Source organism: Anomaloglossus baeobatrachus, chromosome 6 (genome assembly GCF_048569485.1).
Source record: "Anomaloglossus baeobatrachus isolate aAnoBae1 chromosome 6, aAnoBae1.hap1, whole genome shotgun sequence".
In the NCBI taxonomy this organism is placed as follows: Eukaryota; Metazoa; Chordata; class Amphibia; order Anura; family Aromobatidae; genus Anomaloglossus; species Anomaloglossus baeobatrachus.
The window spans coordinates 541,016,130-541,030,829 of NC_134358.1; the positions used below are offsets into that span (position 1 = coordinate 541,016,130).

At 44.5% G+C, this 14,700-nt stretch overlaps 1 protein-coding gene across 3 annotated transcripts in view; it reads left to right on the forward strand.

Annotated features, from left to right (window-relative positions):
• The window catches only part of ABCB1 (ATP binding cassette subfamily B member 1), a 149,192-nt gene that overhangs the window by 67,250 nt on the left and 67,242 nt on the right, over window positions 1-14,700 (forward strand). For all 3 annotated transcript variants that reach the window (XM_075315614.1, XM_075315615.1, XM_075315613.1), the window contains exons 4-5: window positions 7,013-7,157; window positions 9,278-9,326. In XM_075315614.1, coding sequence (XP_075171729.1) covers window positions 7,013-7,157; window positions 9,278-9,326 — 194 coding nt within the window. The remainder of the gene's footprint in view (window positions 1-7,012; window positions 7,158-9,277; window positions 9,327-14,700) is intronic.

Consider the following 14,700-nt stretch of genomic DNA (forward strand, 5'->3'; position numbering starts at 1 on the left):
AGAGGGATCACAGTAGTGAATCACTTTTTGATATTCATATTTTTGGGAAACCTTTCCTCCCAAAAGGGGGGGGGGGGGTCTTCAAAGCAGACAACTTCTGCAACATTACTAATATTTATGGGGATTTTTACATTCCCGCCACCGCTGAGATCACATTCACCCCTCCCGGTAACACCTGATCCAGCATTGAATACATTGGTGAGGATGATATAAACTCCACTCCGTTTTGGCCCTGGAATCCCTGGTAAACGAGTACAATTGTCAACTATTCCTTCTTAACTCAGAGGGCTATTATGGTGCACGAAACATAATCTTATAGACTAATTCAGCGCTGTTACATGTACACTCCCCTCCTCTGGTCCGTTTACTTTCAGATAATCTGTTTACGGTTTTATAACTAAAAGTAAAATCAAAGGTACCTTGAAATTTCTCATTAAATATCTAAAAGTCACTCACCCTTGTTCTGTGGTTTTGATTTGACTAGCATTAAGCACATGGTGCATTTCCTCTTCTAGGAAGTCTTGAGTGGCCAAGTCCTTATGACTGATCCAATTAGTTTAATTTCCAACAATGTCCTTTTATCGCTAATGGCTCAGGCTTCTTGCATCTGTAATGAACACCCACTGCTAAAAGTCTCCTTCCCTTTTCTTAAAAGGGGTTCTCCAGGAAAAGAAAAAAATTAAAGAACTAAAGGAAATGTCATTACAAATACATTTCTAGATAATTTCAATTAGCAATTCACAATTGTTTTATTTAGGGAGGTAATCGCTATATAATTAAGATGGCCTCCTACTTGTAAGGGTATGTGCGCACGTTGCTTTTTACCTGCTTTTTACCTGCTTTTTTGCTGCTTTTTCTTCAGCGCTGTTTAATGCCAAAATGGATGTGTTCTTCTATTCAAGCAAAGTCTATGGGAATTTGGGTTTCTTGTTCACACTATGTTGTTCAAAATGCTGCCTTTTTGAGGCAGAACTTTGGTCAAAAACTCAGCTTTTCAAAGAAGCAACATGTCAATTGTTTTTGCCATTTGGGTTTTGAACTGCAAAGCTGAGTTTTTGACCAAAGTTCTGCCACAAAAAGGCAGCATTTTGAACAACATAGTGTGAACAAGAAACCCAAATTCCCATAGACTTTGCTTGAATAGAAGAACACATCCATTTTGGCATTAAACAGCGCTGAAGAAAAAGCAGCAAAAAAGCAGGTAAAAAGCAGGTAAAAAGCAACGTGCGCACATACCCTTACACTGCCGGAATTCTGTCTTAGAATGTTTAGCTTATTGCTGCACATGCTCACAGGCACCCACCTAACATTCTTACTGCACATGCTCACAGGCACCCACCTAACATTCTTACTGCACATGCTCACAGGCACCCACCTAACATTCTTACTGCACATGCTCACAGGCACCAGTCCTAACATTCTTACTGCACATGCTCACAGGCACCAGTCCTAACATTCTTACTGCACATGCTCACAGGCACCAGTCCTAACATTCTTACTGCACATGCTCACAGTCACTAGTCCTAACATTCTTACTGCACATGCTCACAGTCACTAGTCCTAACATTCTTACTGCACATGCTCACAGTCACTAGTCCTAACATTCTTACTGCACATGCTCACAGTCACTAGTCCTAAAATTCTTACTGCACATGCTCACAGTCACTAGTCCTAACATTCTTACTGCACATGCTCACAGGCACTAGTCCTAACATTCTTACTGCACATGCTCACAGGCACTAGTCCTAACATTCTTACTGCACATGCTCACAGGCACCAGTCCTACATTCTTACTGCACATGCTCACAGTCACTAGTCCTAACATTCTTACTGCACATGCTCACAGGCACTAGTCCTAACATTCTTACTGCACATGCTCACAGGCACCAGTCCTAACATTCTTACTGCACATGTTCACAGTCACTAGTCCTAACATTCTTACTGCACATGCTCACAGGCACTAGTCCTAACATTCTTACTGCACATGCTCACAGGCACTAGTCCTAACATTCTTACTGCACATGCTCACAGGCACCAGTCCTAACATTCTTACTGCACATTTTGAAAGGCATCGGTCCTACCATTCTTACTGCACATGCTCACAGGCACCAGAACTAATATTCCTACTGCACATGCTCAAAGGCACCAGTACTAACATTCCTTCTGCACGTGCTCACAGGCACTAGTCCTAATATTCTAGGATGGGTTTCTGTTTAATTAGCAAGGCGATGGTAATCTTAATTATATAGTGATTACAACTTTAGGCAAAACGATTCTGATTTGCTAAATTAAAGTATTTAGGAATTTACTTATAATGACATTTCCTTTTAGTTATTTTTTTTTTCTATTCCTGGACAACTCCTTTAATCAATCATTGTAAACTTACAGGGATAACGTTTTGGAAAAGAATCTAAAAAATTATCATGCTATCTGAAAATCACTCATAATATAATATAGTAGGATATAAATGTTTTAAAATTTAAATGATGCAGGATCTTATTCATAATTTTTTTGCCATAAAAAAAACCCCCAAAAAAACAGGGAATTAAAAGCAGTCCTTAATCATAAAGCTTATGATTAAGGACTGCTTTTAATTCCATGTTTTTCGTCCGAAACACGTCAAGCCGCATGGCGGTTTTGGATGACCTGTGACCCTCTCTCTTTTTTAATTTAAATAAAGTTCCAAGTTTTACTTCATAGCATAGGTGCTGAGCCCCATATTTTTCTTCTCATTGCTACCCAAATATACAGTAAACAGTATTTCAACATGCCAAACACATACTCATACTTCACCTAGTCAACAGTTTTGGAAAGTATCTCCTGATGCCTATTTTTTGAGGAATAATGAAGTATATGTCAGCTGAAGCTTTTAAGAGCTGCTGATTGTTTGTAAAGGAACATGAGAAAGCACGTTTTTTCTTCCCCTTTTTAGGCTGCTTTCACACTTGCGTTGAACGGCATCCGTTGCATTGCGTTGTGTGACGGATGCAACAGATGTGTTGCATACAGTGGCATAACGGATGCTACAGATCGTACAAAATAACGCAATCTATTATAGTTTTTTTTTCTTGACTTTACACATCTAGGTATGCGCAGTTGTGTAAAGACGGATGTGTTAACGGAATCGGTCAAATGACAGATTCAAACGGAATCCGCCACCATAGGCATCTATTATAAAAACAACGGACGCCAATGGAATACTGCAGGTTGCGTTTTTTTGACACTCCGCCAAGCGCAGAAAAACGCTACCTGCAGTGTTCCATCCACCAGGCGGATGCAACACAGCATCGGCTGACGGATGCAACACAAGGTCATCCGTTGCTATCCGTAGCTAATAGAAGTCTATGAGGAATAAAACGGTTTCCTGCAACGGTTACCGTAATTCCTCAAGGCGGCAGTTAGCAACGGATGACGTTCAACACAAGTGTGAAAGGAGCCTTAGAGTTCTTTTAGTTAATACAATCTTGTCATTAGGATAAAATACTAATGCACGTGTAAATACATCTGTCATAGAGGAGAATTCTCTTTAGGTCCTTAAAGAGATGTCTGCTTTCTTTCAGAAGCATTGCCTCCCCTGACCATGGGTTGTATTGCAACTCAGCTCCATTGAAGTGAGTGGGGCTGAGCAGTAATACCATGCTGTCACGCTTCCCGTGTCCCAGCACCACTCCTTACCCACTGATCCAATCCATGTGTCCACCAGTCATGGCTGCCGCTCCCGCTCCTGCTCCCCTGAGTCCTGCTCCTGGTCTCAGGAGTCTGACTTTGAGTATTGGCCTCAGGATTCTGTATAGGACCGGGCCGCGCCCACTCTCCTGGTCTTATAGGCCCAGCACACCTGCAGCAGGAAATGACATGAGGCTGTGCTGGGTATATAAGACTTGCCTTTCCTTAGGGGCGTTGCCTGATCAACGTGACCTTTAGCTTGTCTTTAGAGCTAGATGCTCAGGTCCCCTTGTGCTCTCTCCTGTGACTGTTTGTCCTTTGCTCCCTGGTACCTGTGCCTGTTTCCTGCACTATCCCATAGAACTCTGTGATCCTGCTGACCCGGTTATAACCGTCCCGGCCACGCCAGTGCTCCGGCTGCCGTGTACTCTGCCACCTGGTGGCGTACTCGGTCCAGTGGATCCACCTCCTGGGCCCACCAGTCCTCCCGGTCCTGACAGATTGATCAGGCCATGGATCCCGCTGGAGCACAAACATCCGAGCTGGCCGAACTACGCCAGGAACTGGTGCAACAGCGTGACACCTTACACCGCATACTAAAGTTCCTGACGTCTGTGGACCACCGGTTGTACACATTACAGACTGCCGCCTCGTCTCGGTCCACGCAGCAAACGGTGTCCGGATCTGAACCTGCTGTCTCCGCAGCCTCGCAACTTCGCCTCGCTGCTCCGCCTCGCTATGCTGGGGACCCCAAGAACTGCCGGGGGTTTTTGAACCAGTGCTCCCTGCATTTCAAGTTACTTCCTCATTTGTTTGTCTCAGACCAGGCTAAAGTGGCATTCCTGATGTCACACTTGGAAGGCGAAGCTCTAGCCTGGATTAACCCCCTGTGGGAGAATGAGGATCCCATGACCACTAACATCCGGGAATTCTTGCACGCCTTCCGAAGTACATTCGATGAACCCGGACGTACCACCACAGTGACTTCTTCGCTCCTCCGGCTACGCCAAGGGACCCTGACCGTCGGCCAATACGCCATCCAGTTCCGCACGCTCGCCTCTGAGCTGGGCTGGAACAATGAGGCCTTGACGGCGGCCTTTTGGGAAGGACTCTCTGGCCGCGTCAAGGACGAGCTTGCTGGCCGTGACGTTCCACGCACCTTGGACGCCTTAATATCTTTAGCCACCCGGATTGACCTCCGTTTCCAGGAGCGAACCAAAGAGGTATTCCGGGAGAAGCTACCACCCCGTCACGCCTTGTCCCCGCAGAGGCCTACCGCTCCTTTGCCCCTGCCTTCCTGTGACATGTTCCCGGAACCCATGCAAATAGACCGCCTGAGCCAAGCCGAGCAACGCCGCGCAGAGCGACTCGCCCGGGGCCTCTGTTTCTATTGCGGAAGCGGTTCTCATCTGCTCCGCTCTTGCCCGGAGAGACCAGGTAGACCCCAAGTCCAAGGGATGGTGGGAACCGCCACCCTTGGTACCGGAATTCCTTCAGTCCCGGTTACACAGACTGTCCAGGTCACAACCGAGAAGACCCAGTTCACGGTGGAGGCTCACATTGATTCGGGAGCAGCGGCTAATTTCATCCGACAAGCTACCGTGGATCGTTATCAGATACCGGTCATCCCGCTTGCAAAACCCCTCTGGTTCGCCTCCGTGGACGGAAAACAATTATACGAACCTGTCCGGTACGCCACCGAATCCGTGAGACTTTGTATTGGTGCCCAGCATACTGAGACCATTGCGTTCTACGTCATCCCGAGAATGACTCCTGCGCTCCTGCTGGGTCTGCCCTGGCTGCGACTACATGACCCTGACATCAGTTGGCGCTCTGGCGCAATCTCTCGCTGGAGTCCCTCGTGCCATGATACCTGCCTACAGCCTGTTCCTCGGTCCCTGTCACCTGACCCTATCATGGCACAAGAAGAGGAGAATTTGACGCAGTCCAGCCTTGTACCACAGCCCCTGGTACCTGACCCTATCATGGCACAAGAACAGGAGCATATGACGCAGTCCTGCGTTGTACCACAGCTCCTGGCACCTGTGCCTGTGGTGCCACCTGAACCGGAAGTGACGACGATCTCCAGCGTCGTTCCACCGTCCCTGACGATTGAGACTCTGATGCCAACGGCTGCCGGGGATGAGTCCCTGTCCTGTGTCCGGTCCGAGACGCCCGGGCCGGTTGTCTTCTCTGCCAGTCCTGTTTCTGACGGTCCTCCTCTTCCCGTTGCCCCCGTTGCCACTGCTGGGAAATCGGCTAAGCGCCGTGCAGCTAAGAAGGCGGTACGGGGTCAGCGGTCCTTCCCCGCCTTTGCGTTGGGTCCCGGTCCGGTGTCTCGATCCGGGGTGCCCCTGGGGTTCTGTGCTCGGAGGGGGGGGCTTAGAGGGGGGGGTACTGTCACGCTTCCCGTGTCCCAGCACCACTCCTTACCCACTGATCCAATCCATGTGTCCACCAGTCATGGCTGCCGCTCCCGCTCCTGCTCCCCTGAGTCCTGCTCCTGGTCTCAGGAGTCTGACTTTGAGTATTGGCCTCAGGATTCTGTATAGGACCGGGCCGCGCCCACTCTCCTGGTCTTATAGGCCCAGCACACCTGCAGCAGGAAATGACATGAGGCTGTGCTGGGTATATAAGACTTGCCTTTCCTTAGGGGCGTTACCTGATCAACGTGACCTTTAGCTTGTCTTTAGAGCTAGATGCTCAGGTCCCCTTGTGCTCTCTCCTGTGACTGTTTGTCCTTTGCTCCCTGGTACCTGTGCCTGTTTCCTGCACTATCCCATAGAACTCTGTGATCCTGCTGACCCGGTTATAACCGTCCCGGCCACGCCAGTGCTCCGGCTGCCGTGTACTCTGCCACCTGGTGGCGTACTCGGTCCAGTGGATCCACCTCCTGGGCCCACCAGTCCTCCCGGTCCTGACACATGCTCATGACATGGTCAGTCATGGTACGCTTTGTGAAAGTCAGCAGACATGTCTTTCTTAACCTGGAAAACCCCTTTAAATAGGTAGTTAAGGTGGTTTTCCAGGAATTTTTTCTTGATTTTCTTCAGTAGAGATCCAACTTCCACGACACCAGTAGAATGGCTCAATAACATGGTGGTGGCTATCATAATTTGCAGATCCATGAAGGTTGGCCCCCTACCATTTTAACATTGATGGTCTATCTTAGAGATCCTGGAGATTCCCTTAAATAGTCCTCACCTTGAAGCCTATTTATTCTCTCAAAGTTTTCTCGACATATCGATGTCTTATATTGACTTGCATTACCAAGATCAAGTAAGTCCAGTCCGATGTTATTGAAAATCCTTTAAATTCCATTACATTATTTCTCTTTTTTTCCTAGTTCCGATATTCTGGAGGAGTAGACAGACTTCTAATGTTGGTAGGAACATTAGCTGCGATGATTCATGGTGCCGGCTTGCCGCTCATGATGCTCGTCTTTGGAGAGATGACAGACAGTTTTGTGGACTATGGGAAAGATATGACCCGTGAGTATATAATCACAAGCCTGCATTTATCACTCTTCAATATTCTATTGTATAAAATAAAAAAACTATAATATAATGTTCAATACGGGACAACAAAACTGAATTGTGGAAAGTGACTTTGGTTTCTATAGGGAAAAGGTTAGTATTTTGGTTTTCTAAAGGCATGTTCACAATCAGACGTTCAGGATTTGGATTTTCTAAAGTCATGTTCACACATTCCATGTTTTATTTGGTGCATAATCCGTGCAGAAATCCTTTTTAAATCCGGACAGTGTAAATAGGCTCATAATCGGTTAAGGCACATTGTTATTGTTTTCTTTTTCAGAGGTGAGAAGTACTGGTTCTCCTTAAATGGTCACTATCCTTTCAACAAATTTTGTCTAAATCAATAGCACAAGCAAAAATAAGAACCCTTGTAATATACTTTATCAGAGTAGTCAACTTCTTTCTCCACTTGAGAGTTTCTTCTCCCCCTGCCGCCTGTAAAAAAAATAGTTCTAGGTGGGGTGGGGGGAGGTCGGGAGGGGGATTGGTATTCGAGGAGATACATTATCTGCAATTTTGTAGTTTAACATAATCATAATGTATTGTATTATATGTTTTTGTTATTAAAATCTAATAAAAAGAAGGTTAAAAAAAAAAAAATAGTTCTAATCAGTCTCGGCCAAATCAAGATGAACTGGGAGCATCTTGTTACCCTGTGATTGGTTTGTTTCATTACTGTGCCTGCTCCCCTAGATCGTCGCCATTCGTACTTCCTGGTTCCTCAGTAGTGCTCTTGGCTCCCGTTAGTGTACAGTGATGTGATCTTGGCTTCTCTATCCTGAACTGGTATTGACTCTTCTCTGCCCACTTCCTGTCTTTGTTGTTATCTCCTGGCTTCTGACCTCGGACCTTCACCTGACCACGTCTCTGTCTGCTCCCTGAATCTAAGGCTAGGTTCGCACACTGCGTCTTTTTGACGCAGCGTTTTTGTGCGTTTTTGGCCGCTAAAAATGCACAAAAACGCACCTGCGTCGAAAAAACGCATCAAAAAACGCATGCGTTTTTGCCGCGATTTGATGCGTTTTTGGCTGCGTTTTGCTGCGTTTTTGATCTCTGCGTTTTGCTGCGTTTTTCCAATGCATTGCATGGGGGGAAAACGCAGAAAAACGCAGGAAAGAACTGACATGTCCATTTTTTTTTTTTTAACTCAAAAACGCAGGTAAAAAAACAGATGTGTGCGGACAGCAAAAATTAAAACTCATAGACTTTGCTGGGGAAGCAAAGTCCTGCAGTTTTGAGGCCAAAAACGCACCCGAAAAACGCGCAAAAACGCCGCGAAAAACGCACTGTGCGCACATAGCCTAATTTGTACTCTCCTGGTATCCTGATCCTCGCCCTGTGACCTGACTTTGTCTCTGTCTTCTAGTGTCCTGTTGTGTTCTCCTGGTTTCTGATCCCGGCTTGTCTGACTACCCCTTTGTTCACACTGCTAGTACTGTTAGTAGTGTCTAGCGTAACATTGTGACTAGCATCTCAGCACAGATATGGAAGCACACGGACAGATCTTGTAGCTTTCTATCAAAAGATTTTGCATCTTCCAGAGGTGGATTCACAGCAACACAGTTCAGTACTAATGTATAATGTCTTTCATACTGCTGCTGCTTCTGACTGTGTGCAACATAGGGAAATAAAAGCAGTAATCCCTCCTGTCTGTGTGTGCTGTGTATGTTAGACATCATAGCAGATAGTCTCCACCCACTAGCTCAGAGACAACTGAAAATTAGAGATAGTGCCTGCCGAAGTGAAAACATGAGAAAAATGCATGATAAAACACATATTGGCCAGAAATAGTGTTATTCTTCATGTACACACACGACAATCTATTCTGAAAAATTACCTGCACTGACAGGTATCTTACATAGACTAGATGAGTATGAAGACAGTGTCTACAATAAAGAGGGCCAAATATCCCCCTCCAGAAACCAACTTTCTGTGGGCATGTTTCTGGCTTGGTAGTTATTCCTTGTTAAAGGCTCAGCCATTGATTTAAAGGGTAGTTCCCTCTCCTAGATGGTACTGGTGAGTTTCTTTTTCTGAGACATTATGAATAATATACATTTTATTGTCCTATACAGTTGAACAGATGATAAACGCATCCATTAAGTTCCAAGAGGATATGACAACGTAAGTACAATTTTTGTTGACAACATTAAAAAAAAAAAATATTATCAGCTTATTAAAGGGAACCGGTCAGCGCTCGTACCCCACTATAAACAGCCATTATGGCTATATATATGCCTTGCTTGCATTATGGAGCTAGGTGGGACCAGTCGGATGGAGGGCTGATTCCCTCAAACTAGTCCGGGCTCAGATCTTATAAGCATGCCCACCTAAGCTCTATGCAAATGCCTGTATATCTCAGCACATTCATTCCATAGTAAGAAGACACAATTCAATCCGTAGTAACCAGACATGATATAATCCTTAGTAACCAGACCTGATTCAATCCATAGCAGCCAGACACAACGATTCAGTCCTTAATCAGATATGACTCAGTCCATAGTAACCAGACATGATTCAGTTTTTAATAACCAGACACAATTCAGTCTATAGTAGCCAGATACAATTCAGTCCTTAGTAACAAGACAAAATTTAGTCTATAGTACCAAGACACAATTTAGTCTATAGTAGCCTGACACTCTTAACCAGACACGATTCAGTCCATAGTAACCAGATACAATTCAATCCTTAATAACCAGACACGATTCAGTCCATAGTAACCAGATACAATTCAATCCTTAATAACCAGACACGATTCAGTCCATAGTAACCAGATACAATTCAATCCTTAATAACCAGACACGATTCAGTCCATAGTAACCAGATACAATTCAATCCTTAATAACCAGACACGATTCAGTCCTTAATAAGCAGACATCATTCAGTCCACAGTAACCAGACAAGATTATTAACCAAACCTGATTTAGTCCTTAGTAATCGGACATGATTAAATCCATAGTAGCCAAACATGAATCAGTCCTTAGTAACCAGACATGAATCAGTCCGGGGCGGCACGGTGGCTCAGTGGGTAGCACTGCAGTCTTGCAGCGCTGGAGTCCTGGGTTCAAATCCCACCAAGGACACCATCTGCAAGGAGTTTGTATGTTCTCCCCGTGTTTGCGTGGGTTTCCTCCGGGGTCTCCGGTTTCCTCCCACATTCCAAAGACATACAGATAGGGACTCTAGATTGTGAGCCCCAATGGGGACAGTGTTGCCAATGTATGTGAAGCGCTGTGGAATTAATAGCGCTATATAAATGAATAAAATTATTATTATTATTATTATTAGTAACCAGACATGAATCAGTACTTACTAACCAGACATGAATCAGTCCTTAGTAACCAGACATGAATCAGTACTTACTAACCAGACATGAATCAGTCCTTAGTAACCAGACATGAATCAGTCCTTAGTAACCAGACATGAATCAGTCCTTAGTAACCAGACATGAATCAGTCCTTAGTAACCAGACATGAATCAGTCCTTAGTAACCAGACATGAATCAGTCCTTAGTAACCAGACATGAATCAGTCCTTAGTAACCAGACATGAATCAGTCCTTAGTAACCAGACATGAATCAGTCCTTAGTAACCAGACATGAATCAGTCCTTAGTAACCAGACTTGAATCAGTCCTTAGTAACCAGACATGAATCAGTCCTTAGTAACTAGACATGAATCAGTCCTTAGTAACCAGACATGAATCAGTCCTTAGTAACCAGACATGAATCAGTCCTTAGTAACCAGACATGAATCAGTCCTTAGTAACCAGACATGAATCAGTCCTTAGTAACCAGACATGAATCAGTCCTTAGTAACCAGACATGAATCAGTCCTTAGTAACCAGACTTGAATCAGTCCTTAGTAACCAGACATGAATCAGTCCTTAGTAACCAGACTTGAATCAGTCCTTAGTAACCAGACATGAATCAGTCCTTAGTAACCAGACATGAATCAGTCCTTAGTAACCAGACATGAATCAGTCCTTAGTAACCAGACATGAATCAGTCCTTAGTAACCAGACATGAATCAGTCCTTAGTAACCAGACATGAATCAGTCCTTAGTAACCAGACATGAATCAGTCCTTAGTAACCAGACATGAATCAGTCCTTAGTAACCAGACATGAATCAGTCCTTAGTAACCAGACAAGGTTAAAGGGTGCTTTACACGCTGCAACATCGCTAGTGATCTCGTTAGCGATGTGACACGCCAGATTGCAGATGCGATCTGCAGAGATCGCACATAGGTCGGTTTTTATAGCGCCGGTCACATGTGCGATCTCGGCAGATCGCATCTGCGATCTAGCGTGTCACATCGCTAACGAGATCACTAGCGATGTCGCAGCGTGTAAAGCACCCTTTAAGTCCATAGTAGCCAGACTTGATTCAGTCCAAGCTGGTGGTCTACAGGTCCATTGTACAGGGCAGCAGCAATCAAGCTCTCTCCTCTATCACCACGGTCTCTAACCTGGTGTTCTAGATGTTGTGAAATCACAACTGACAGTATGGCCTTGTGCGCACGTTGCATTTTTTGCCCCGTTTTTGCACGTTTTTTTGGGTGCAGTTTTGGTCCTAAAACTGAATGCATTTTCTTCCCCAGCAAAGTCTATGAGGTTTCACTTTTTGTTTTTCTGTCCGCGTGTTGCAGCTTTTTTTTTGGCTGCGTCTTTGTGGTGACCACATGATGCAGCATGTCAATGCTTTCTGCATTTCTGAGCCCTTCCAGTCAATAGACAGCATACAGACCCAAAATATTTCTAAACGAGACCTTCATGACCATATGGTTTTGCAAGTAAAAACTAAAGCTTAACTTCAACACTGTTCACCCATGAAAAATACATTTGAAAACCTTACCGATTTCCAGTTACACCACACGCCGCCACATGTAAATTCACCCTATATCACAGCTATGATTCTACTCCATGTGACATATATAGTCTTCTTTTGTACAAGAGGGAACTTTCAATGCCCACAAGCCCCAGGACCGAGGTTCGTCTGCTACTTTTGCACCCCCCGTAGTGATGACTTTGTCATCAGCACATGATCAGGACACTGGTTATTATTATTATTATTATTATTATTTATTATTATAGCGCCATCAATTCCAGGGCGCTTTACATGTGAAAGGGGCATACATAATAGGGACAAGTACAATAATCATAAACAATACAAGGCACAGACAGGTACAGGAGGAGAGAGGACCCTGCCCACGAGGGCTCACAGTCTACAAGGGATAGGTGAGGATACAGTAGGTTTGGGTAGAGCTGATAGTGCGGCGCTGCATCAGACTGAGGGTTACAGCAGGTTGTAGGCTTGTCGGAAGAGGTGGGTCTTCAGGTTCCTTTTGAAGCTTGCCAAGGTAGGCGAGAGTCTGATGTGTTGTGGCAGAGCATTCCAGAGTATGGGGGAGGCACGGGAGAAATCTTGGATGCGATGGTGGGAAGAGGAGATGAGAGGGGAGTAGAGAAGGAGATCTTGTGAGGTTAGCAGAGCTCCTGTGCACCAGTTTTCTGTCCAGCCTCATGGAGTCTCATCTGACCTCCTTCCTCCCCTAATATAATAGGGCTTTACAATAATCTGATGGACTAGGGCTTCGTGTCCTTCAAAAGGGTAACGCATAACTATTTCATAGAAATAAGATAAAATTGTTTCTTTCTTCTTTTTTATCAGTTTCTCGAGTTCTGGGTATACTGTATGTCATGGTGCAAAGTACAAATATTATAAGTTATCTATTAACAATAAGTTATTTCTACAATCCATCTCCATCTGATTAGTTGTCTTCACTGTATGCGGAGATGGGCTGAACATACTCAGTAACATGGTCATAAAAGCGAAAGGCAAAGGTCACTGCTAAATATGATGCCTTACCGGGCGCTAAAACTGTGGCTCTTCATTTAAAGGGACTTATCACTATTAAAAGGAACCAATCATCAGGATTTTCGTATATAACCTAAAGCCAGTGCTATACTGGCACTATCACGCTGATTCTATACATACCTATAGTGGTCAGCTCGGATGTTTAGGTTTTGAAATCCAAGAAAGTAAAGTTTAGAAAATCAGCAGCTACTTGAGTGACAGCAGCTGAGGATAAAATAATATCTGGGGGGAATATATTCAGTGTTATCCCTCCCCTTGTTATAATTAGCAGAGGTATTATACAATTGATTTAATTTTTGACTTGCAGGACCTGTGTGATGTCATACGCATGTGATCAGAAGGGGCGGGGCCTAAATCAACAAAGTTGATACCAGGAAGCAACATTTTTCTTTTGACTGAAGCCCTGCCCCTTCTGGTCACATGGGTATGACCTAAGCACAGGTCCTGCAAGTCAAAAATTAAATTGATAGTATAATACTTATGCTAATTCTAACAGGGGGAGGGGATAACTATGAATACCCCCCCCCCCCCAGATATTATCTGATCCTCAGCTGCTGTCACTCAAGAAGCTGATGATTTTTATAAACTTTACTTTCTTTTGTTTCCAAACCTAAACATCCGAGCTGACCACTACAGGTATGTATAGAATCAGCCTGATAGCGCCAGTATACCTCTGGCTTTAGGTTATACATGAAAATCCTGATGATTGGGTCCCTTTAACAACATAATGGCATCCATAATATGCCCTGATCGGGTCATTCTACTGTGTGCCGTTGTCCCCTTTAAATACCCCTATGTATAGACATGAGGAATGAATATAGTAATGGAGATTATCAGGATATTACAGATACTATCATTATTATTTCTACCAAAATCATTACTGGCATTTCCATAAGATATACAGTACAGACCAAAGGTTTGGAGACACCTTCTCATTCAAAGAGTTTTCTTTATTTTCATGACTCTGAAAATTGTAGATTCACATTGAAGACATCAAAACTATGAATTAAAACATGTGGAATGAAATACTTAAAAAAGTGTGAAACAACTGAAAATATGTCTTATATTCTAGGTTCTTCAAAGTAGCCACCTTTTGCTTTGATTACTGCTTTGCACACTCTTGGCATTCTCTTGATGAGCTTCAAGAGGTGGTCACCGGAAATGGTTTTCCAACAGTCTTGAAGGAGTTCCCAGAGATGCTTAGCACTTGTTGGCCCTTTTGCCTTCACTCTGCGGTCCAGATCACCCCAAACAATCTCGATTGGGTTCAGGTCTGGTGAATGTGGAGGCCGGGTCATCTGGCGTAGCACCCCATCACTCTCCTTCTTAGTCAAATAGCCCTTACACAGCCTGGAGGTGTGTTTGGGGTCATTGTCCTGTTGAAATATAAATGATGGTCCAACTAAACGCAAAGCGGATGGAATAGCATGCGGCTGCAAGATGCTGTGGTAGCCATGCTGGTTCTGTATGTCTTCAATTTTGAATAAATCCCCAACAGTGTCACCAGAAAAGCACCCCCACACCATCACACCTCCTCCTCCATACTTCACGGTGGGAGCCAGCCATGTAGAGTCCATCCGTTCACCTTTTCTATAAAGACACGGTGGTTGGATCCAAAGATC